Genomic DNA, 24,300 nt, shown 5'->3' on the forward strand with positions numbered 1-24,300 from the left:
GTACGCTAATTTTACCTTCGCGTACGCGTCAGAGGCCCCCTAGACAGACTCATAAATTATATGTAGTCACCGTAGAATTCTGAGTATATGAGACCATTGAGTAGCAAAAGGAGACCAGAAAGTTATTGGCTCACTAGGTAAAGTAAAGGACTCTGGACCCAAACCACCAGGTTCAAATACCAGCTGAAAAAATTTTTTTTTTTAATTTTTCATTCTTTGTTGTAGCGTAAAAATATGATAAAAAGCATGTGCTTTAGTACGTGATATTCACACGGTAAAGTGGGTCCTAAAGGTCATATATTTAAAAAAACTATTATGTGCGTGATATGACAAGTGTTGAAGAATATAATAAGCACGTGCTTATGATTTAGTGTACAATTTAGTATGTGACTTAGCTTATGATTAAGCATGTACTTTAACTCGAGCTTTAGCACTTGTGGATTTAAGCGGGACAGAATATTGGCATTACTACTGAGCTGCGTGGCCGAATTTAGTACATTTTCTTGGTGGTAATTTGAAAATTGAAAAAAAAAATTAATAATTGTAGTAATAATGCCATAAATCAGTATAAATTAAAGGCTTTAGAATGTATGTAAAATTTTCAAATATTGTTCAATATTAAAATTTTAGAACTATAATTTATTATTCAACAATCGAATTATAGAGTTTCAGGTGAGATTCAGATACTTGACAATTTCAGAACAATGGTTGCGACGGTACGTTGTCTGTCGTAAGGCCGCCTTTTCCGAGTAAATAATAATAGCGTTTTGCAATTATTAACGCGTGTGTTTTGTTTGTGAACGAGCTGGAGAAGAAGCATGAGAAGAAGAAGCTTAGAGAGAGCATGGCGACGCGCGCAGTATCAGCAGGTCAATCGAGCGATCGCAAATCGCGGGACATGGAGAGAAAGGAAAAACTCGCTTCAAAAGAGTCTGTTTTCAGACTCCTAGCAGACTCGAAAAGCTCGTCTATTCCGTCGAGGCTGGAGGGAGAAGCGCGCTGATTGGATGGGAGAGAGCCAGCGGGTCCGAGCGCGAGTCGCGGCGCCCGGCCCGGGACTGAACGGTGGGCAGCCAAAGTGGACGGACGTGCACATAATCAGGAGACTGCTTTGTTCGAGTCATCGGCGAAACCGCGTGAGATCCTTCGGGCATCGGGTTTCTTTCGCGAGTGCTCATCGCTGCATGGGGCTACCTTACGTTACTTTCTTTTAATTTTAAATTAATCCTTTAGTTTTCCGCACTGTGCTATACTATACCTTACTGTGTCATATTTTGCCGTAAAAGTGCCACAGAATTTTTCATTTTCTCTTGCTTTGCTATTGTTTGCCAAAGTATGCCAAATGTGTCGAATTGTCCCGAACTGTACCAAAGTGTACCATACTGTTTTACTTGTCCGAATTTTACCACTTTGGCACACATAGGTACATTTTGGCATACTTTTTCTTAAGTAAATTTACAGTATAATATACAGTATTTACTTCAGAGAGATTAGATTAAATCTTTTTATAGTTAAAGAGGATCAATGTGGATAATAATAACACAGCTAATATTGTAACTATCGTAGGTAATGCATTTTTGAATATATCTTAATCATGCGGTTATTGCTATTTGTAGGAATAAAAAAATAGCCATAACTCAGCTAAACAATCAATATTGGGTATTTAAATTTTATAATGCAATAACTCAGACAAACAATTATTATTTATAATTAGGCCATCTACACTCTAAAGTCTAAAGAACAAAAACAGGCGCTAGGAAGAATAAATGTTCCGATTTCTTCTTTGGAAAAGTATAAATCATTACTTTTATACTTTTGACTAGGGAAAAAAGAATAAAAGGTAGTTTATTATTTTGTAAAGAATAAAACGTAAAGTTTAATCTTTATAAAGAATAAACCTCGCATTTTAATCTTTTGTAAAGAATAAATCTCGCAATTTAATCTTTCATGAAGAACAAATTTTTACTCCGCCATTTTAAAAGAATAAATATCACAGTTTATTCTTTTGCAAAGAATAAAGCGCACACTTTAATCTTTGTTGTGTATATGCGTGGGAAAGGGTTCGTAGGATTGGAAGCACAATAAAAGAGTGCCGTGTTCGTAAAGATGCTTTAGATTTATTCAGATTCACCGACGAGTATCTCCGTAGTTGTACATGCGCCATGCGGCTACCGCGTCTCTACTTTCTCGCTCCGTTTCGCGCCGCTCGTTCTGCGCACCCCTTTCTCTGCTCCTCCCTCACACATACTCATCGCACAGGTACACGAGTACTGCGGAGCGAGCGCTAGGCACACACATACATAACACTCTCCTCTCTAAATGAACAAATTTTCTCACATTGCTACTTATTATCCTAGTACATAATCTTTCAAATACGCAGGCCGTGAAGTTTGTCTTTTCAGTCTACCGGGTTGATCATCGGGGTTACCTGGATTTGGCTTAATTATGCCTCTGCCTCGACCTCTTCCTCTACCTGCTGGTACGGAGTCAGTTGATGTGTTCGCACTTTGATAGTTTACCGACGAGCTTGCATTTGGGGCAAGAGAAGTATTTCTATTGACTGCCGCGCGTTCCATCGCAGTCGGAAAAATGTTAATTTGCTTGTTAATCGGTACATTGTAATCATCGTCATCGTTAGGTACGGTAGATGAAACATTTTGACCTATGGGACGTATTTGATCAACATGTTCTGCCGTCGTCTAACTTGATTTTACAATGCAGTCTACCCGTGCGTTCAGTAATTCTTCTGAAAAGCCATAATTTGCTGCCACCATAGTTCCTCGCTTCTATCCTTTATTTTAATATCTTTTGTTTTTAGCACGCTTGATTTTATTAAGTCTAGTTTGGACCGGATGTCCCTATTAAACATTAGTTTTGCGGGAGACACCCCTGTGACGGTATGTGGCGTGATTTTATACTGCAATAGGATATCCTGGAGGTCACTTTCAAAATCTCCCTTATTTTCCATTTTGGTTAAAGCCTCCTTGATCGTTTGCACGTACCGTTCTGCTTGCCCGTTAGTAGATGGGTTATACGGAGCTATAAATTTCTGAATGATTCCTAATTCTTTTATGAAATTAGTGAATTCGTCCGATTTAAAACTAGAATAATTATCTGACACTAGAACGTCTGGAAAACCGAACGTCGAGAATATTCTCTTGCAAACAGTAATTGTTTCTTTACTGGTCATCCCTCGTGTGACATACACTTCAGGCCACTTAGTATACGCGTCAACAAGGATTAGAAGATAGTTATCTCGGAAAGGACCTACGTAGTCCATATGAACGCGCTCGGAAGGCCTTGTTGGAGGTTGCCAGATGTGTTTTCCAACGCCTGGGAGGCGATGTTGGAATGTTATACAGCTTGTGCAGTTTTTTGCTAAATTCTCTATCTCCGAGTTAATATTTGGCCACCAGCAATGTCCTCTAGCGAACGCTTTCATGCGTACAATACCGAAATGTCCTATGTGTAGTTCTTGTAGCACTATGTTCCTTAACGTTTGTGGTACAACGATTCTTTGGTTTCGGACTAATGTGTCTTTTTCTAGACTGAATTCTTTTGGGTCTATATTCCATGTATCCTTCGCGCGCCATTGTTTACCTTCTCGCAACGCTTTAATTATTTTACAAATGTTTTTATCTTTCTTTGTTTCGGACTGTAACACTTCGGCTGTAATTGGTAACGTTTGTAAGGTATGGAGGTAGAATAAATCAATCATTTTGAAGTGTTCAGTCTTACATTCTGTGGAGTCTCGGCAAACCATCTGCGTTGCTATTGTTTTCAGAGCGCTTGTATACAATGTCGTAATTATACGCACGCAAAAATTGCATAATATTGCATTTGTAAAGCGCTATATATTGGTAAGCCGTTCTTCAAAGAGAAAATTTGCGTTAACGGTCTGTGATCTGTCACTAATGTAAATTTACAGCCATATAGGTATTTGTGCAATTTTTTACCGCGAAAACGATAGCGTACGCCACTTTGTCTATTTGCGCGTATTTTGTTTGCGTATTATTCAAGCTTTTCGAAATAAACCTGATTGGTTTCTCAGTTACGTCGGGGAACTTGTGAGATAATACCGCACCAACTTCTGATGGACTAGCGTCGGTAGCTAAAATTAATGAATTCATTTTTTACTTCTTAAAATGCCTTTTCACATGCTTCCGACCATATGAAATTGGTCTCTTTTTGTAATAAATTATGTAACGGCTGCAAGATCTCACTGACATTTGGAATGAAATGGCTGTAATAGCTTACGAAGCCGATGAAAGATCGAACTTCTCTGACATTTTGTGGTCGAGGCATGTCTTTGATAGTCTCTATCTTATTATTATTTTTATGCAACCCAAACTGGTCTATAACTATCTCTATATACATAACCGCAGAATTCTATCTTAGCATGAAAAAAATCGCACTTTTTCATGTTAATTTTTATATTATGTTCATGTAATTTTTTTAGTACTAATTCTAACCTCTTTAGTAATTCAGAAATGGTTCTGCCAGCGATGCGTATATCGTCAATTAGTACGAAAACCCCTTCGATCCCCTTTAGAAGGTTCTCCATAACGCGTTGCCAAATCGCACAAGCCGACGCGATTCCATACATTAAACGAGTAGGTCGATATAAACCTTTATGCGTATTTATGGTTAAAAGTTTCGAACTCTCTTTGTCGACTTCTAGTTGGAGATACGCCTCTTTTAAATCCATTTTGCAAAAATGTTTACATCCAGCAAGTGATGCGAATATTTCGTAAATCGTTGGCAAGGGGTGTTCATCTACTATGAGGTTAGGGTTTACTGACACACTGCAATCACCGCACAGACATACCGTGTTATTTTTTTAAACCGGAACAACGGGAGTCGCGTGTTCTGGCGTATTTACTTTAATTAAAACACTTGCTGCTTCTAAACGGTCTAATTCGTTATTGACTAACGGAGTAAGTTTGAAAGGTAAAGGACGCGCCTTTAGAAAAACCGGACGTGTATTTTCCTTTAAAGTTAATGTGGCTTTGATACCTGTGATTTTACTTAAGTCTTTCTTTGTGTAATTATAGTAAGTCGAAAGTAACTTATCTACTTGTTTTTTTCTTTCTTTTTCGCATTCGATGCTTCAAATTTGCGGTGTATTGTCGAATAGTTGTTCAGCGCCTCCCGCTCGTATTAATTTACTTAGCCACTCGCGGCCTGCGATGGGAGGGCGTTCTATCGTAGTTAAATATAAATTTACCTCAAAAATAGCACTCGCGCATTTCGCGTTCACCCTAATGTAACCCGTAACAGGAATTTTTGTTTTACAATATGCGATTAACTTAGTTTTAGTGTGATGAACAGTAGAGCCCTTGAAGAGTCGTTGTGCGTCCTTGTCCCATATGATGGAAACAGTCGTCCCGCTATCGATCTCGAAGGTCACGGCGACGTTGTTGACTTGTAGAGTTTTAAAAAACTTCTCTCTATCTTTAACCTGCTCCGACTGATTCATGTCATCGATCACATGAAAATCGAACATGTCTCCATCACTGTCAGATTCACTGTCGTATTAGTCGACGTGGTTCGCATTAGCGCGGCGGTCTAGGCATACGACGGCTAGATGTCCCTTTTTACTGCAGACATCACACGTCAGTGTTTTCGGGTCGATTTTGCAAATATTTGCTCTATGTCCGCTTTTACCGCATCTGTAGCACTTTGGTTTACCGAACGTATTCCCACGCGGATTTCCTCGATTTGGGGTCGAGGTTTTACTGCTTTTATTTTTATTTTTCTGGTGGTTGAGCACATTTTTTCTGTCGGTGTGTAAGGCATGTACTGTTGCGTTTTTATTCTGCGTGATCGTGCTGGCTTCCTTATACGTTAACTCCATAGCAATTGCTGCTTGAACGGCTTTTTCGTACGTAAGGTCAGCCGTTTCCAGGAGTCGTCTATGTAAACGTGTGTTGCGAACTCCCACCACAAATTGATTTAGCAATGCTTTTGTTTTGAATTCACCGAAATTACACTGTAGACTTAAACTGTTCAGAGCGTTTGTAAACGCACTAATATCTTTGGTCGGTAGTTGCTTACGCTTGTAGAATTAAAAATTTTCTGCGATTTCGATAGTTTTTGGAGCAAACAGATTTTTTAGCTTTTGCTTCAACTTCTCGTAATTTAGGGTTGAAGGTTTTAAACCGTTTAAAAAATCACACAAACTATCGAACGCTTTCGTACTTAAATGGAACAATCTAATATTTTGCAGGTTATGTGCAGTATGGGTTGCAAAAGATGCAGAAAGAATGACTTTCTGTTTGAGAACTGAGCTGAATAGCTTGTTATTTTATTTAAAATCACATCTGTTAAAAGACTTCAATTAAATATCGAGACAATATTTGACTCATGCAGTTTTTAGTCGAAGAAACTTTAAAAAACTCAATTTATGTGAAAGTGATGTATCGTATAAACTTAAAACTTGTCATTTAAGCCATTTGCATGTAATCAAACATATTTATAAAGTTTGAACACTTAAGTTGAACCAGAAAATCTAGTTCGTCCAAAGAAGACGCATTTGGCACAGGTTTTTTCATCAAATTCAAATCACCAAACTTTGAAAATGACCAAACTTTATGTTGTAACACATTGCAAGGGCTTGTGTATCAAATTTCAAGTTTAAACCATGCACCACAATTGAGATTATCTATTTTTATTCATAGGATTTTGATAAAAACTAAATTTTTTCAAGAAGGATGCTTCGTATAGACTTGAAACTTGTCATTTAAGTCATTTATATGTAATTAAACATATTAATGAAGTTTAAACACTTAAGTGGAACCAGAAGAGCCAGTTCGTATCAAGTAGACGCTTTTGGCGTTTTAGAGGCTCACTTTCTTCCGATTTGCCTACATACTTGCTTTTAAAAATAGTTTCTTTTAAGGAGCCTCGAAGTGTGGGGTAGCTAGTTTTGAGGTTTTTTGTTTAGTAGTCCTTTTGCTTGTTCACGCTCTCCTCCCTTCGATTTAAGGACGTATCAGTATATTAAAAAAACATTGATATTATGGATTTCGGAGCGTGGGGTAGCTAGTTTCAAGGGTTACCGTTTTGGAGTTCTGCGTTTCAATAAAAAAATAAGTATGGTCTTCAAATTTGTTATAACTGAATATAACAAATCTCAATAATGGTGCATGTTTTACACTTGAAATTTCAGACACATGCCCTTGTAATGTATTTGAAGATATTTTCAAAGTTTAATTTATGAGCGGTGACTAGAAAATCCAATTGTTCTGAAAAAACCTCCGCCAAAAGCGCCTACTTGGTACGAACTGGCTCTTCTGGTTCCACTTAAGTGTTTAAACTTCATTAATATGTTTAATTACATATAAATGGCTTAAATGACAAGTTTCAAGTCTATACGATGCATCCTTCTTGAACAAATTTAGTTTTTATCAACTTACTGTGCATGCTTGGCCATCATTCGGCCAAGTGCTCACACCGACACGGTCGCGCTGGGCGTGTACAGGCCTGTGCCTAGAATCATTTCAACATGGCGTCGATGGCCAAAACCGACGTACCAACCTCCAAAAAATTCACTAGCAGCATGGCTCACGACTACACGCCCAGCGCGGCCGTGTCGGTGTGAGCGCTCGGCCGAGTGGTGGCCAAGCATGCGCAGTGAATTCGGCCGAGCCAAGGCGCGAATGAAAATTTTTGAATTTTCCATGTTATGTGTATGAGTTGCAAGACTTGCAGAAAGAATGACTTTCTGTTAAACAACTGAGCTGAATCTTGCGTTCTTTTTAACCCACAGCTGTTGAAAGACTTTGATTTAATATCGAGTCTAAATGATGCACAAGATTTTCTTATGCGATTATTAGTAAAAGAAATTTAAGAAACTCAATTTATGTGAAAGTAGTGTATCGTATTAACTTGAGACTTGACACGCAAGTCTATTGCATGAACTTTAACATATTTATACAGTTGGAGCATTGAAGTTGAACCAGAAGATCCAGTTCATCCCAAGTAGACGCTTTTGGCGGATGTTTTTTGAAACCAATTGGATCTTCTAGTCATCGCTAGTTCATCAAACTTTGGAAATATGTTCAACCACATTACAAGGGCTTCTGTTTCAAATTTCAAGTGTAGACTGTGCACTACTAAAGAGCTTTGCTATTATTATTCATGAGATTTTGAGAAAAACTGAATTTGTACAAAAGGGATGTATCGTATAGACTTGAAACTTAACACGCAAGCCCATTGCATGTACTTTAACATATTTATACAGTTGGATCATTAAAGTTTTACCAGAAGATCCAGTTCGTCCCAAGTAGACGCTTTTGGCGGATATTTTTTGAAACCAACTGGATCTTCTAGTCATCGCTAATTTATTAAACTCAAAATTGAGCAATGGAGCTCAGAAACGAAAACCCTTTAAAGCAGCTACTCTACGCTCCGAGACTCCTGATACTATTTTCTTTTTTAAAGTACGTCGGCAAATCGGAGGAAGGCTTGCTAGAGCGAGAATCAATGCTCCGAAACGGCAACCATCAAAACTAGCTGCCTTACGCTCCGAGATACCTTTATCGAGAGCTTTTTTTAAACAAAAACTGTGCGTTGGCAAATCGAAAGAAGACAAGCAAGCGTTAGCATCAAAGCTCCGAAATGGAAACTCTTAAAATCAGCTACCTCATGCTTCGAGACTCCTATAGAATTTGTTTTTTAAGTACGTCGGCAATTTGGAGAAAGTGAGCGAGAGCGAGAATCAATGCTCCAAAACGAAACCCTTAAAACCAGCTTCCCCACGCTCCGAGACTCCTTATACGAGAGTTTAAAAAAAAATAAATAATTCGTCGGCAAATCGGAGGAAGGCGAGCATGACCGCGTATCCAAGACCCGAAACGGCGAAACTGAAAACCAGCTACACCACGCTCCGAGACTCCTTATACGATTTTTTTTTTAAAAAAGAGTATCTCGGTAAACCGGAGGAAGGCGAGCGAGAGTGAGCCACCAAAACGAAAACCCTCAAAACCAGCTACTCCACGCTCCGAGATTTCTTATACGAGTATTTTTAAAATGAGAATACGTTGGCAAACCAGAGGAAGTTGAGCGGGAGCAAGAATCAAAGCTCCAAAACGGCGAAACTTAAATCCAGCTACCATACGCTCCGAGACTCCTTATGCGTGAGTTTAACAAAAAAGAGGACGTCGGTAAATCGGAGGAAGGTAAGCGATAGCGAGATTCAAAAATCCGTAACGACAACACTTAAAACCAGCTACTCCAAGCTCGTTTTAAATCTAAACCATGCACCAATTTTGAGATATGTTTAGTGTATAACATAATGTATAACATTTTTTTAGAGCAAATTTTAATATGAATAGTATATTACGGTACGAGTGCGTGAAGTACATGATTTTCGCACGAGCGCATTTCTTCGCCTGAGCGTTGCGAGGTGACGAAAAAGCGAGTATGATGATCACCTACGCGCACGAGTATCGTACACTTTTTTTGACACGAGTGTGCGAATCTACGTTTTTTGCAGATTACCGTTCACAAAATTCTCTTTTGAAAAATTTTAGTAGCATACACGACAGTTTCAGAACAATACTGAAAATGTATGTTTTCAGACTGCTGTGCAAATACGTTGAAAAAACTGTATACAATAATCTAAGTTTTACATAAAAACTATTTCGTGCCGATGAAATGTACCTTAATCTCACCTGAAACCCTGTAGTTCGGTTGTTTAATAATAAATTATAGTCCTGTAATTTCAATATCGAACAATTTCTAAAAATTTTACAGGCATTCTAGAGCCTTTAATATATATTTATTTATTACTTTAATAGTAAATATCTATAAATATTTACTATTAAAGTAATAAATTAAGACATTTTTCTAAATTTGGCCATGCTGTCGCTGTTGCGCGCGTGCGCCGTCCGTCATGCTAGCATACTTTGTAATCCATTGGTGGCGTCGCGTCACCCGGCTGCTGGCGTCACTAAGCTACAGACGTTTACGATCTTTTTCTTTCAACGACAAATTACAGCGTTTCGTATCATTATTAAGGTACGCATTGCATTAGCATGGTAATACATAATAAGCTGATGCGAAATAAAAAGGAGGTTATGTTTATACAGCTAATACTAAAGACTGTACGCAATGAAAGGTTATACAGAAAAACTCGTATTTTTATCTTATTTGGAGTAAAATTATTTGCACAAGATTATGAATCCTTAAAAGGTGACTGTAGTTTTTATCTGTAGAGATATATAAACATATTACAAATGTTAAATTTATTCGCTCCTCTGAAATGTAGATTTCCCAAAAATGTATAATGATCAAATGTACTAAGATGTTTTAAGAGAACAGATTCTGCTTAAGGTTTCTTTATAAATCCGACTAATGGAACTTGTTGTTAGATACATATTTTTCACTTAGGATCTAGAAAAAAAATTGAGGTTAGGGAGGTTAGGGTAGGACTTTTACATAGAGCAAAGATTTCAGGTTTAAAATGATTACAATAATTTACAAACTTTACTAACTTTAATTTGAGGTTACGAGGTTAGGATAATCATCAGCCAAATAAATCAGATTAATTTTATTATAGTATATTAGTGCAACGAGTGCGATAAGTTGCCAATGATGCTCGTACGTGATTGACAACTTATCGCACTAGTTGCCTACACTATTTTTTATCACGAGTACGATGATAAAGTGCCGCATAACGCACGGTTTTGCCGAGGCTAAAATGGGAGAGGTTATGTAGACTGTGAGGGTGCTGTGAGAAGCGTTGCGTTTTTAATCATAACTCAACGCTTTTGCGTTGCATTATTTTTCATTATACAATGCTTTTGTTTATAACCTATCGATTTTACCTCTAACCTTATCCGATGACACAATTCGCCATTTAGCCAAGGCAAATCGTGCGTTATGCAGCATTGTCCGAGCACAAGTGATAAAAACTAGTTTACTGCAATAGAATCATCATTTTATTCGTTCTCTGATTGGTCGTCGATTGGCTAATAAGATTACGAGATAGATGGCGGGACGCGCGTGATAGTTTGTTTCTAACCTATAAAAATGTTTAATATAAAGCAGAGCGCGCATTGTTCTTGCCAGTATACTATTAAATTACGTTTTTCTGAATTAGGAGTTTGGGGTTATAACCGATCGGTTAATTATTTTGGTAGTTTGAGGAACTGATTTGCAGGATTTTGCAAAGAATTGTTATTTAGCTTGCTTTTGCGTAATGATACCTAATAGAAAAAAATAAAATCTGTTATCTATTGAGTTACAAGATTAGCCAAAGGGTTACTTCAGGGTTATTAGCGAGAACTCATGCGATTCTATATGATACGATTACGAGATACGCGATATTCTCGTATACATACCCCATATCATCAGAGATAGCAACCCTTCTGGCTATTTTTACAATTTCATAGTAATACGCGCGTAAATTAAACGCTGTTTGTATACCTAATGAATAAAAAATATGGCAACCCCTTCAAATTTATTGAAAATGAATCTAATTAAAAGCAGTTTACCGTATAATAGCAATGCAATTTACGCTGGGATTGTTTTAGGGGGATCGTTTTTTACGTCTGCCTGTTAAATTTTTTGTGGAATATAAATGTCAAATTATTTTAACAATTATTAAAGAACTTATTTAGGTATATATAGTTTTAAAATAAGATATGGTTTATCAAACCTATTGCAATAAGAACCATTCAATTGTATTTTTTATGAAATAAAGCTTTATATATATTCACTAATTTCGTTTTTTTCAGCATAATTTTCCTATATATGAATCCTGTATCATGAAAATATTTTATATTTAAGTTATATCATTTCAAATATCTCATGTCTTATTTTATTCTATTATATAAAATAAAAGTTGAACATATTTATTTGAGGAACTGTCATTCAATAATTTTAATAAATACTGAAGGAAAAAATTGGACTGTTGAGTAATATTGCGCTATAAGTAAGTAGGTGGAATCCATTTCAGCGCTGTGGCAGAAAAATGTTTCTAACATATAACTATAATGATACGAAATAATTGTTTTTATTCGTTACATAGCTACATTAGATTGTAACGAAATTTTTGGTAAGAAAAAATGATTTTTAGTATAGTAAAGAAAACGCAGTTTTGGCATTTTTCAGTACAATAGTATACTTTCAAAATAATATGTGAATTTAAACATTCAGGGAAATGTGCCCAGTATGGATACCCTTAGCTATTTTGGGTTTAAACGACGCGATAAATATTCAAATTCAAAATTTCAACGCGTTCTCTATTCCATTTTCTACAAGGAAATGGACGGGCGCCAGTCGAAGTCGCGACTAAAAAAAGGTATCCACCTCAACGCAAAAAAATGTAATTTACGAGATCTCGAAAACATGTCCTCAGTATGGATAATTTTAACTATTTTGACTGCAACTATTTACTTACGTTGAACAAAAATGAAAAAAATTTAAAGTGCATTTGTTCCTAAAAAAGCCCTCAATGATTATAAATAGTCCCGATTCAATGTTCGGTGCAATAGTTAATTAGAGTCATTAATATAAAAAGTGCAATTTTCAATCCTCGTAAAATAACTTTTTACACTTTTGAAATCCATATTTTCTTATTTTCCTTATAACTTTTGCCGTGATTATTTTAAAATACACGAGCCCGCGGAGGCGGCGTAGGTCGGGTCGTAGGAAATAACACACGAGAAGTTTAGATAAGGAAATGTATATTCAATTGTAACTATACACGGAGGTGCAAACGCCGCACACTTCGACGAACGATAAAGAGAGACGAGAGATATTACCCTGTCGACGTGAGAGAGTGAGAGTGCAGGTACTTACAACTCGGTAGTGGCAGTAGTACTTGACGCAACGGACGTGGTCCAGTCTCGGACGTGGAGATGTAACAGTTCGAACGAGCGTCGCAGCAACTCGTCGGTAACGCACGGACGAATATCGTTCGCTCTCGAGATGCTCGCAGGACTCACAACAAACCCGCGTATATAGTAGCGCGAGCTACTCGTGTGGATCGTGCAGCGAGACTAACTCTAGTCGCGGTTCTCCCGGCCGTCGGCACATCGTTGTCATATCTCGCCAACGCTGTGCGGCCAGGCGGCAACCGCGCTACCTATGCTCTCACTCTCTCTGTCTCTATCTTGCCTCGTTTCTCGTTCGTTTCGGCGCTCGTTGGCAGCTTGCTGAAACAATAATCTTATTACAATTAGTACATGATTAGCCGTTAGACATTTGACGTGCACTCGGCCGTCACAACGCAAAATAATGATATTAATACTATTGAGTATTAATATCATTAATCATCATAATATTATAATATAATTAATCATCATAATATTAATAATATTGAGCTCGCGCAACAAATAACTCTGAATGCAAATAATCGAGTTCAAGTCATTAATAATGTTACTTCTGATCTCGTAGATCAGACAGAACACAGTGTTGAAAAATTACAGGACGATGTCAACAAATCACATAGCAATGTAGAAGAGTCAGAGTATTCTGATAAGAATATCGAAAAATGTACCGCGATATTACAAAATGTAGATAATAATCATGATGAATTACATAATAGTTCGCAAGAAACTATTTTAACTACAGATACTTTAGCCGCAGAACATGATGAAAATGGTTATTTAAATGCTCATTCGCAAGGTTGTGGCACTAAAGAAGTACAGAAACATTCTAAATACCGGCATAAATTTAATTCAAAATGGCAAGAAATTTATGATTGGTTAAAGCCCGTTAACGATGATTGTTTTAAAGTTAAATGCAGTATTTGTGATGTCATTCTCACTGCTAATACAACAATTTTAAAAAAGCACGCTTCTACTGAAAAACACAAAATTAGTCCGGTAACCTTGACGTATTAGATACAATAGATTTTCAACAAGCGATAACAGAAATCAAAATTAGTGCTCTTCTAGTATATCAAATGTTATCATTTCTTCTCATTGATACGCTATTGCCATTTTTTAAACTTTTAGCTTTTGATTCAGCAATTTTACAAAATACTGAATTAGATAGAAAAAAACTACTCATATTATATGTAACGTTATTGCACCAATTCATAAAATGAAATTGATAGAAACGTTATAAAAGACAAAATTCAGTGTTTTGATTGATGAAAGTACAGATATAACTGTTAAACAATCAATATGTATCGTTGTCCGATATTTCCATGAAAATCTCGGTCGTATCCACGATAGTTTGTGGGGAATAGTCCTTGTTTTTGATACAGATGAACATCGTAAGGCTGATGCTGAGACCATATGTGACAAAGTACTTAATACATTCGAAACTTACATTAAAAAATATTATTTCTTTTTGTTCCGATACCTGCAATTTAATGAATTCAGTAGCTGAAAGATTAAAAAAGAAAATTTCTGGCCTAAAAGTTTTTAAATGTGGATGTCACATTCAACATTTATGCGTAAAGGATGCAATTAAAAAACTACTTCCAATTTACGAACAGATCCCTCATTTGTTGTATAATTATATTTCTGTTAGTCCAAATCGATGTAATCGATGGGAAATTTTGCAAATAAAATCAAAATTAGACCTTTACAGCCTATAAAACCAAATAATACTAGATGGTTAAATTACTCCATACCCTGATAACATGATGTCGGCCGAATGACAGCACTGAGACTGCACGGAATGGGCCACGCGTGACGTCCAGGTACCCCTGCTCCGGGACACGGAAATGACGGCATGGTGCCGGCAATTAAATTAAGAAAAAAGAAAAAAATTATACCCGAGCGGGGATCGAACCCTGAACCTTTCGGTTAGCAGGCTGGCACTTTACCACTCGACCACGAACACTTGTTACAAATCATGGACAACTGTGTCCTTATATACTGCGAGTAGCTGTTGATATTAATAAAGTTGCAAGTAATCGTAATAAACAATAACCAGAATTATTATCGGTACAGTGCCCCGATAACGTCGCGTTCCGGGGATTTTAGGGTCACGCATGCTGGCCGCTCGTGCCGTCATTGTGACGTCCCCAAAACTTCTTTCGTTGGAATTTTCAACAATTTTTTTTTTTTTGCTGCCATTCGGGAAGTCATAATGTTGACATTTTGGCGGAACAGCGTGCCAGCACGCGTGCTCACATTGCGACAGCACGAAACTTTGTCAGAATGACGGCCATGAGTGCCGGCTGTATGACACCGGCACGAACGAAGTCAAAATGTCGGAATTTTGCGGTCACGCCGTGTTGGCACTCATGGCAGCATTATGACGACATTTTGAGGAGCTACATGACGGCATTCTGCCTTCGACCAGGGTTCAAAATTTATTAACATTTGGCGCTGTCAGAGTGCTAGCAGAATGCCTACTGGGAGTACTGCTCGCCATGACAGCATTCTGTCGGAACGAAATTCCCGCAGAATGCTGGCTGCGAAACTTAGAAAAACGCAATTCACAAAATAAGGCTTTTTAATGTATTATATTTTAAGGCTGTTGATTTTGTTAATTTGGGCTATTATGTATCCACCGGACTTTGTTCCTTGCCAATTTTTATTAATTATATTATTATGACGACCCTTTCATCTTATACGATTGTATAAGCATATACGTGATATTTTTATACGCATATACGATTCGGCTTTTTCGCGCAACTGCATCAAATTTCGATTTAAAATTGATACAAGTTTAATTTTTTATTATAAATAATTGTTAATCACTGCATAAAACTATGTTACAAATTAAAAAACTTTTTGAATTGCAACGGTTTCGCGGCATCTCCAATCGGGCGTCTGCGCGCACGCGCCACACGTTTGCTCCACCCATTTTAGAAAGAGACAGACTGCTCTCCTCTCTCGCACGATGAGCTTTACAGCAGCAGAGTCTATATTATTCTGAAACGCGCACATATATATGTGATTTCCCCGGCTCGCGCCTATAGCGAGCGGTGGAGGGATCAAGTATAGCGGATTCTCGGAAAAACGTTCCTTTTTGCTTTTGCGACTCGTGCGTTAACAGTAAAAATCTTGTCACACTGAATAATCATTGATTATCCAAAGTTATCAGTTACATACACTCGACAATCACCAGTGCTACCGATTAATCAACTCAATTGGGTAAGTTTAATATATTATTTTTATATGTTTATTCGGAAAATTGGATAATTTGTTTATACACGCCGATTTTCAGATTAGAAAAATCGCGCGCGTGTGCATAGCTTCTTCCGTGATAATCTAGCTTTCCGGTTTCCTTCGAATTTTTCAACGCATTCGTATTTTTTGCAGATTCCAGAAGAGGCTGCTCACCTGCATTCTTCATCGCGGTGTCCAGCCGTCCAGCAGGTCCAGAGAGAAGCACCCTACAATTTGCGACTACTTCTCTGGACATTGAGTTTTATTAATCGTTTTTCATTCTCTCTAATTCGCTTTATTCTCTCATAATAATTTCATCTCATATATCACTCATACTTTATCTCATTCTGCCTCTCATTCTCATTATTCATTATATTCAATATATATATATATATATATATATATATATAATAATACTTGATGCTAAATCTCTCTGCCACTTTCTGTTTTTGAGCACATTGTCGATCCTGCAACATCATCAGGATCAACCTGCACGCATCGCAGCTGCCCTAGCAGTACCTGGGAAATCCAGAGAGGTAAGTAGGATTAATCCTATGTTCCCGTATAATTATATATTATATATTCAATTAATATTGTATTCCGCCTATTCCTACTTCAAATCACAATCTTTCCTCTAAAAACTTCCTCTTATTTACCTTTATTATTCCTCTTATTTTATAAAGTATGTTATAATTATAATTGTGCTTACAGAGCTTGCTGAAAAGAAGCAGCAGAGGACCAACACAATCTACAAGAACAACAAGTGGCCTTTCAACTTGCTGCAAGGAGTTCCAGCTACTGCTGAGATCTCGGCTACGCCAAGAGGTAGATTTCAACGTCTAACCAGTGAAATTGCGTGCCCACATATGTGATCAAAGGGCTTAAGCGAAACTGTCCTGTGATGATGGCTACGATTATTAGTTTCAGCATAATTTTTTAAATAGCAAAATTTCAGCTACCTAGCTGCAGCAGAAGCCACACAGCATGAAAATATAAGATTTTCAGATTTGGACCATCCGTACCAGCTACTCCCTTGTAATGACACTTTCTCATGCCATTTGCTTTCTGCTGAAGCTAGGTAGTTGAAATTTTGCACAGATACTTGATAAATCATGCAGAAACAACTAACCATATTAATTTTTACTCAACTACGTTAGTTGTAATCTTGACCTAGAGGCCCATGCCCGTATTTTGAATTGGCGTGGCTGATTTCATGAAAAAATTGTCGAGGTGGATTTTCGTATCCAAATGACTTGTAGAACTGTTTTGCATTCTATTTTTAGGTGTGGAAAAGTATAATTACTTTGCGTGTCACCTCAAAATATATTTTTTATCTTCACATTTAGGTGTGCAGTATATTATGCAATACTATTTTTCTTTGAGTCTGTTGTGCTTATCTACGGTGACATGGAAAGTAATTATAGTTTTCTACACGTAAAATTATAATGGAAAACAGCTGAGCAAGTCAGTTTGATATAGAGATTGACAACTGTGTGAAAGAATCATTAAGTCAAAATGTGTGCCCACTTATGTCAGTGATGGGTCTAAGGGTCTGGATAAAGTTTAAATGGCCATGATTATCTGTTTTAGCAGAATTTTTATATTATCTATGCAGAATTCCAGGTCCCTAGCTGCAGTAGAAAGCACACAGCATGAAAATATAAGATTTTCAGATTTGGACTATCCGTACCAGCCACTATATACCCTTTATATTGATACTTTCTCATGCCATTTGCTTTCTGCTGAAGCTAGGTAGTTGAAATTTTGCACAGATGATATAAAAATGATGTTGAATCTGAAAATATTACTTATTTTTACTAATTCAAGTTAATTGTAAACTTGTAAAGAGATCCATGCCCGCATATTGGTTTGGCGAGGGTAATTTCTTCACCGAGTTTTAGAGGATCTCTTTGTCAAAATTACCTGTACAGCTGCATTTATATGTATTTTTTATATACAATATAAATAAATTATATTCTAATTTTAATTTTGCTTCCACAGCTTGCTGAAATAAAGAAGCTGCAGAGGACCACAACATCCAAGTTGCTATTAGGAGATCCAGCTACTACTGCAAGATCTGGGCTACGCCAAGAGGTAGAGTTCATCATCTGCTGATTGTGTAAACCGCCTCAAAGAATAAGCTGCGCTGATTATCGGGAAGTACGATTTTGATTTGAAATATGCATCGAATTTTAACTATGCGCAGTAGGAAGCGTTTGCAAGATTGTTCGCCTGCGTATAGAGCCGAAATATTAAGATTATATGAAAGAGCTTCCGAATATGTACCGTCGGTTCAGAATCGTTGCACCGCCATTGTAGAGCCCCCCCCCCCCCCCCCCCCCCCCCGTCTATCGCCCGAACGAGCTGGATCTCGATGAACCCCGTCCGGCGAGCTGTCTTGATGATGGTGCGAATGATAGGGTTATTAACAGCCCGAATGAGAGTGATCGCGACGAGAGTGAGAGTGAATGTGAATCGGTTTTATGCGATGGTATAGAGAGCGTACACGATTTTGAAGATAGGCTGGCTACAGTTTTTGCGGAGCAGAACGTGACCCACACGCAGATCAGGGCTATCATCCAAGTGATAAAAACACACGGCTGTTTTTCGAGTATACACGTGGACCCGAGAACTATTTTAAAAACTCCAAACTACTCTGCCCCTATCACTCAAGTAGCTGGAGGCGAGTACCTTCATTTTGGCGTAGAGCAGGCTTTGCTAAAGATATTGTCTTCGACTCCCCCACATTTGCGGAAAGAGCATATCCAAATAGATTTTAGTACAGACGGTGCTTCTCTTGATAAAGTAGGTAAAATCGCTTTGTGGCCGATTCAAATCAGAATAGCAAACTTTGGTAATCGTTTTGCATCAGAGATCGTCGGAGTATTTAAAGGGAACAAAAAGCCAACGAGTGCGAAAGATTTTTTTCAACCGTTTAATCGAGATGTGCGTCAGGTTATTCAGAGCGGTGTAGATTTCATGGGTAAATATTTCTCCGTTGATTTGAGGTGCTTTGTCGCCGATGCTCTTGCTCGTTCGTTTTCGTTAGGTCACCGTTCGCATAGTTCTAGGGCTCCGTGTTCGAGATGTTGGGTTCGCGGTCAAAATATACGTCCAGGAGTGATGGTGTATACGGGAGTCGATCATAGACCTCGTACACAAGACGAATACCTTGAAAAATTGGATACGGATCACCATAGCGTAGGTATAGATTGCCCTCTAATCGATCTCAGTCTTCATATAAATTTGGTCAAGAGTACGGTCTTCGACTATATGCACCTCGTCTGTTTGGGTGTAATGGGGAAAATTTTTCAAGGATTAATAGATGGTAGGTTCGTCAAAACCGCTAAAATCGCTGACGCGAATCTTGTACGAATCCTCGATGATCGACTAGAGCAAGTAAAAAATTACTGCCCGCAAGATTTTGCGCAAAAACCAGTCGACATCAACCACCATGGCAAATTTAAAGCCACCGAATTGAGACAGTTGCTTCTATATACCGCTCCTGTTATCTTCAACGGTTTAGTTAATCCCGCTCTTTATTTGCATTTTCATCTGCTTCACGCATCCATAATGTTCAGTTCGTTTTATTCGTTCAAGTAGTGTAGGTGTAAATTTAGGCTTTTTGAATTTCGCGCCGCTGCTCGCTCTCCGTTGCGACGTTGAGAGCGCGCGCGCATGCGTCGAGTTGCGCGCCGCCGGCCCTGCTTGCGAGCGCGCGAAGGACCCGCGCGCGCGGATTCCTGTTCGGACTGCATAGCGCTTCGCACGTTTGGCTTCCTTACGCTTTTCGATTTTTTTTCTTCTGACGGTGAGCCAGTGACGTGTTCTTCTCAGAGCTATCACTGTTCACCTCGTTCTGCGCCGTGTTGGTAGTGTTTAGCGGAAAATTCGCGATCGCGTCGTTCGCGTGTGTGTATTTGTGCGAGTGTGTGAGTGTGCCTCGAGGTGATAGTCTTAAGGTTTGTTGGCGAAGATGTCCACGTGTTGTACGTGACTCCTTCGGGGCGAGCGAACAGCGGCAACACCCCTTGTTGCCCTCGTGCCAAGCGTCTGGCTCCCCGAGACGTCGGGGCGCGCTTGGTGCACGGTTGCGGACCATCCTTTCGCTGCCCAGGCCCGGCTTCCAGACCTCCAGGCCAGGACGGAAGCAGCGGCGGACTACGACGAGGCCTGCTCAACGCCCTCTTCAGCGGCGGTTTTTGTGTTCGTCTTTGCGGTAAGAGAGCTCTCTCTGCGTGCGGAAAAGGTACCTCGCGTCTTTCCGTTTGCGTGCGTTCTTTCACTTGAGTTTTTTCTCTTTTAGAGTCACTGTTCTCTTTCTTTTATTTGTATAGTTTCCCTTTCCTTATTTTCAATAAAGCTTACACTTGCTGAGGCTTTTCCCTCTAAACCGTGAGGGTTTTTACGCCAAAGCAAGTACTTTTTGTGTACCGCGAAATCGTGTGTGTTAATTAAAAAGAACCCTTCACTCACTCAACCCTTTCCTTTTGTTGGAACTCACTCTGAGTTCTTTCATTCGTTCTAAGATTAATATTCACATAAGAATTTTAATCAATCCTCATTTTACACCCGAATCTGTAGCTTTCGCTGAAAACTGCATCAAGCTCTTCGTTCAAACAGCCTCTGACGTGTATGGTATAGAATTTTTGTCGTACAATATTCATACTTTGTTGCATCTTGCCGATGATGTTAGGGCTTTCGGGGCGTTAGATTCTTTTTCAGCTTTTCCTTACGAAAGCAATATGTCGTATTGCCGAAAATTATGCAGGAAGCCTAGCCAGCACTTGCAACAAATTGCCAACCGTAGAGCGGAAAACTGTGGAACAGCTTCTTCCAAACACATCGACGCGAATCTGATGAAATTCATCGGTGCTCATGCGAGAGGTCCTACACCATTGATCGATGGTTCGACCGATTACGAACAATATAGAAAAGTAGTTACCGGAGACGTCCATTTCTCTCTTCTTCGACCGGATAGTACAGTTTATCTTCGAAACGGATTCATCGGAATAATTCAAAATATCGTCAAATCCGACGATTACTGCTATCTCGTTTTAAAAACTTTCGTAAAAATTGAAAATTTGTTTGATCGTCCTTGCTCTTCATCATTAATCGGAGTTTTTTTATGCTCTGCTTTAAGTACCGAGGCACATTCCAAGATATCGGAGTTGATGCCATCCACCCCCTCAAGGAGCTTCTTCGCTCAGCCTATTCCAAGATATCGGAGTTGATGCCATCCACCCCTTCAAGGAGCTTCTTCGCTCAGCCCGCTGGCCAAATGGCCGTTGCACCGCCGCCTAAACCGCACGCCAAGAAGAACAAGAAGAATAAGAAAGATAAAAAAGAGAAGAATATAAAGGACATAAGAACAAAAATGAGAAGAAGAAGGACAAGCGCTCTAAATTAGTGCCACCGCCATCATCATCACAGCCCGAAGCATCGTTGTCGTCATCGTCGTCGTCGTGGCAAACCCACAACAACGGTTTCTCTGCGTCGCAGCCTCAACCGACTCTCAATCATAGGTTGCAGGAGCAACGAGCGTCGACATCGAAGCAACAGCAACCACCGAAGCAAGGATTGTCGACACGCCCGCAGATGATGGATTTTCGTCGACCGAATGCTGTAGGAATTGCAGCATCTTCCTCGACAGCTTCTCTCACCGCCTCTGAAACTGCGCAAATGGCCAAGATTTTAGCCACAAAAATCGATAATTTGGACAAAAACTGATTTACATATTTATCATATTAATTGAATTTTATTTATTTTCAGATCAGTGGACCAAAGACTCGTCAAGCTGGAGGAATTAATGCAGTATTTTGAACACATTTTATTTCTATCCCAAGTATTTTAAGAGCTTTCAACACCCTAATATTTCCTTTTTTTTCAGTTCCGTGCACGAAATGGTAAAAGGAATTACCAACAGGCAGACGCCAAAGGTGGCAGTTCGTCCTGAATATCTGCCTTTTAAAACTTCGGCCGATATCGTCGCATTTGATTTTGCTGGTGATGAGGCGTACGACAAACTTGTGAGTATCGGCATTTTTTATCGGTATAAATTAATTTCTTATACTTCTTTTTAAATTTGAAAACATTTTTTAGGTAAATTATCTGATCAGCCTAGGTGGTGCTAATTACATCGACTCAGCGGCTAGATATCTGAAGGAGTGCAAGGTAGACGAGGACATTTTTCGACATGTCACTTGGAGTTCCTCCAAAAGAGATGGTGTTCTGGCCTTGAAGGAAAGCAAGTTTGCCAAGGCTTGCAGGGGTACGTTCAATGTTTTTATTTAATTATTCATTTTATCTTAAAATTAAATCATTTTTTTTCAGTGGCAATGCCGGCCGATAAGAAGACCTTACTCGCGCCACAGGACGACGATTTTACCATTGCCATGATAAGAGCATTAAAAAGCGCCAAGGAAGGCTTTCGTCGCAAGATGAAGAGGCCTGCACAAAACCCTGCTCCTTGGGATCAGCCAGAAGTTCAGCGTCAACGTCTCGAAGAACAACATCAACGAGAAGAGACCAACGACCGTGATGATGGTGAGGGCAACGGCGCTAATGCTGAAGACAACGGCGCTATGCCGAGGACAACAATGGCCAGCAGGACAACGATGGCAGCGGCGACGAAAGTGACAACAGGAACAGCGACGACAGCAGCACAGATGACAACAGCTGCGGCACCGAGGACGACAACTATGGACGAGACTCCGACAGCGATGCCACCGATATATTTGGGGAAACTTAGTTTTATACTTAATTTTTTATAATTTCAGCCACTTCACTCACTCACTCACTTCTTATTCTATTTAACAAATGTATTTCTTTTCAGCTAAAAAGTACACATGTTGCCTTTTATAATACATTGTTTTAGTTTTTTTTTTTGTAAACATGTGAACTTTTTTACGTTCTCTGACATTTTAGTTCAAAATTATCTGTATTTTTTTTTTTTATTTATATTCATTTAAATAGAAAAAATGTCAGGGGCCGTACGTGGAAGGGCTGCCGCTCATGTGGATGAACCTCACGGAGAGCGGCGAGGTCGAGGCCTCTCTCACCACCCCCCCTTAAAAATTCTTATAATTCAATTTACTCAATATTATAATACTCGTTGCTAATTATCTCTGCGTTTTTCTGTTTTTGAGCACATCGTCGATCCTGCAACATCATCAGGATCAACCTGCAAGCATGTCAGCCCTTGCAGTACCTGGGAAATCCAGATAGAGGGTAAGCAGCATTAATCCTATGTTCTTTTATAACTATATTATAATATTTAATAAATAATGTATTCTGCCTATTCCCAATTCAAATCACAATCTTTCCTCTAAACATTTCCACTTAATACCTTTATTATTCCTATTATTTTATTGAGCATTTACTAATTTAATAATTGTGCTTAAACAGATTGCTGTAAAGAAGCTGCAGAGGATCTAAACCAATCTGTATGGATAGCAGGTGGCCTTCCATCTTGCTGCCCAGAGTTCGAGATACTACTGAGATCTGTCAAATCCCTAGCGGCAGCAGAAGTTACTACCCTTTAAAGACACTTTCTCATGCCATTTGTTTTCTGTCGAAGTTAGGTAGTTCAAATTTTGCACATATACGGAGAGATGCGAGGTCGGGGCCTTTCTCACCACCCCCCTTATACAAGCCTCACATTGTTTATTAATAGAATGATTTCTTTTTCAGCAGCAAATCTAGCCACAACATCAAGAGCTGGCCGGAGCACCGAGAGAAGCAGTACCAGCAGCAGCTGTTTTTTCACCTCGCAGATGGAAGATTTACCCCAGGAGTCCATCAACGAAGAAGAGAAAATTTTTGCGTTGCTGCTTGTGACAATATAATAATAGATATAGCGATAGATTTATTATCTTTGTATTGTACAGATTTGTTTTTAATAATTACAAAATTTTCAATGTTTTGTAAAATAGTGTTAAATCTTTATTAAATTTGTTATTGTAAATATTGCACTGTTAAATGTTATTGTATTAATAATTATAAGTATTTTAATAAATTTATAATAAAATTATTTGTTTGCAAGTCATTTATATTGGAGGCTCATATCCTCCAATAAATGCGGGCAGGCGCGTTTCCGGGAATTTCGGAAAATGCCTGCAACAAGCGGGCACAGAATCCCAAAAATGCCGGAAAATGCCCGCACAATACCCCCACAAACCCTCGTATATTGCCTGCACACTATCGGCACGCGTGT

At 38.7% G+C, this 24,300-nt stretch overlaps 2 protein-coding genes across 6 annotated transcripts in view; one reads left to right on the forward strand and one right to left on the reverse strand.

The window, feature by feature from the left end:
• The window catches only part of LOC107981563 (tetraspanin-1), a 172,291-nt gene that overhangs the window by 138,144 nt on the left and 9,847 nt on the right, over positions 1-24,300 (reverse strand). The window lies entirely within an intron of this gene.
• Positions 18,906-24,011, forward strand: LOC107981564. 2 transcript variants are annotated; one of them, XM_031933077.2, is made up of 6 exons: positions 18,906-21,899; positions 21,976-22,114; positions 22,188-22,356; positions 22,419-23,315; positions 23,493-23,705; positions 23,778-24,011. In XM_031933077.2, exons 1-4 carry the CDS (start codon positions 21,895-21,897, stop codon positions 22,856-22,858), a joined length of 753 nt encoding a protein of 250 aa, XP_031788937.1. In that variant the 5' UTR covers positions 18,906-21,894; the 3' UTR covers positions 22,859-23,315; positions 23,493-23,705; positions 23,778-24,011. The 2 variants fall into 2 exon arrangements, with proteins under 2 accessions (XP_031788937.1, XP_031788936.1); XM_031933076.2 differs by having other exon boundaries at positions 23,781-23,993.

The sequence above is a fragment of the Nasonia vitripennis genome, assembly GCF_009193385.2.
Source record: "Nasonia vitripennis strain AsymCx chromosome 5 unlocalized genomic scaffold, Nvit_psr_1.1 chr5_random0006, whole genome shotgun sequence".
Taxonomy (NCBI): Eukaryota; Metazoa; Arthropoda; class Insecta; order Hymenoptera; family Pteromalidae; genus Nasonia; species Nasonia vitripennis.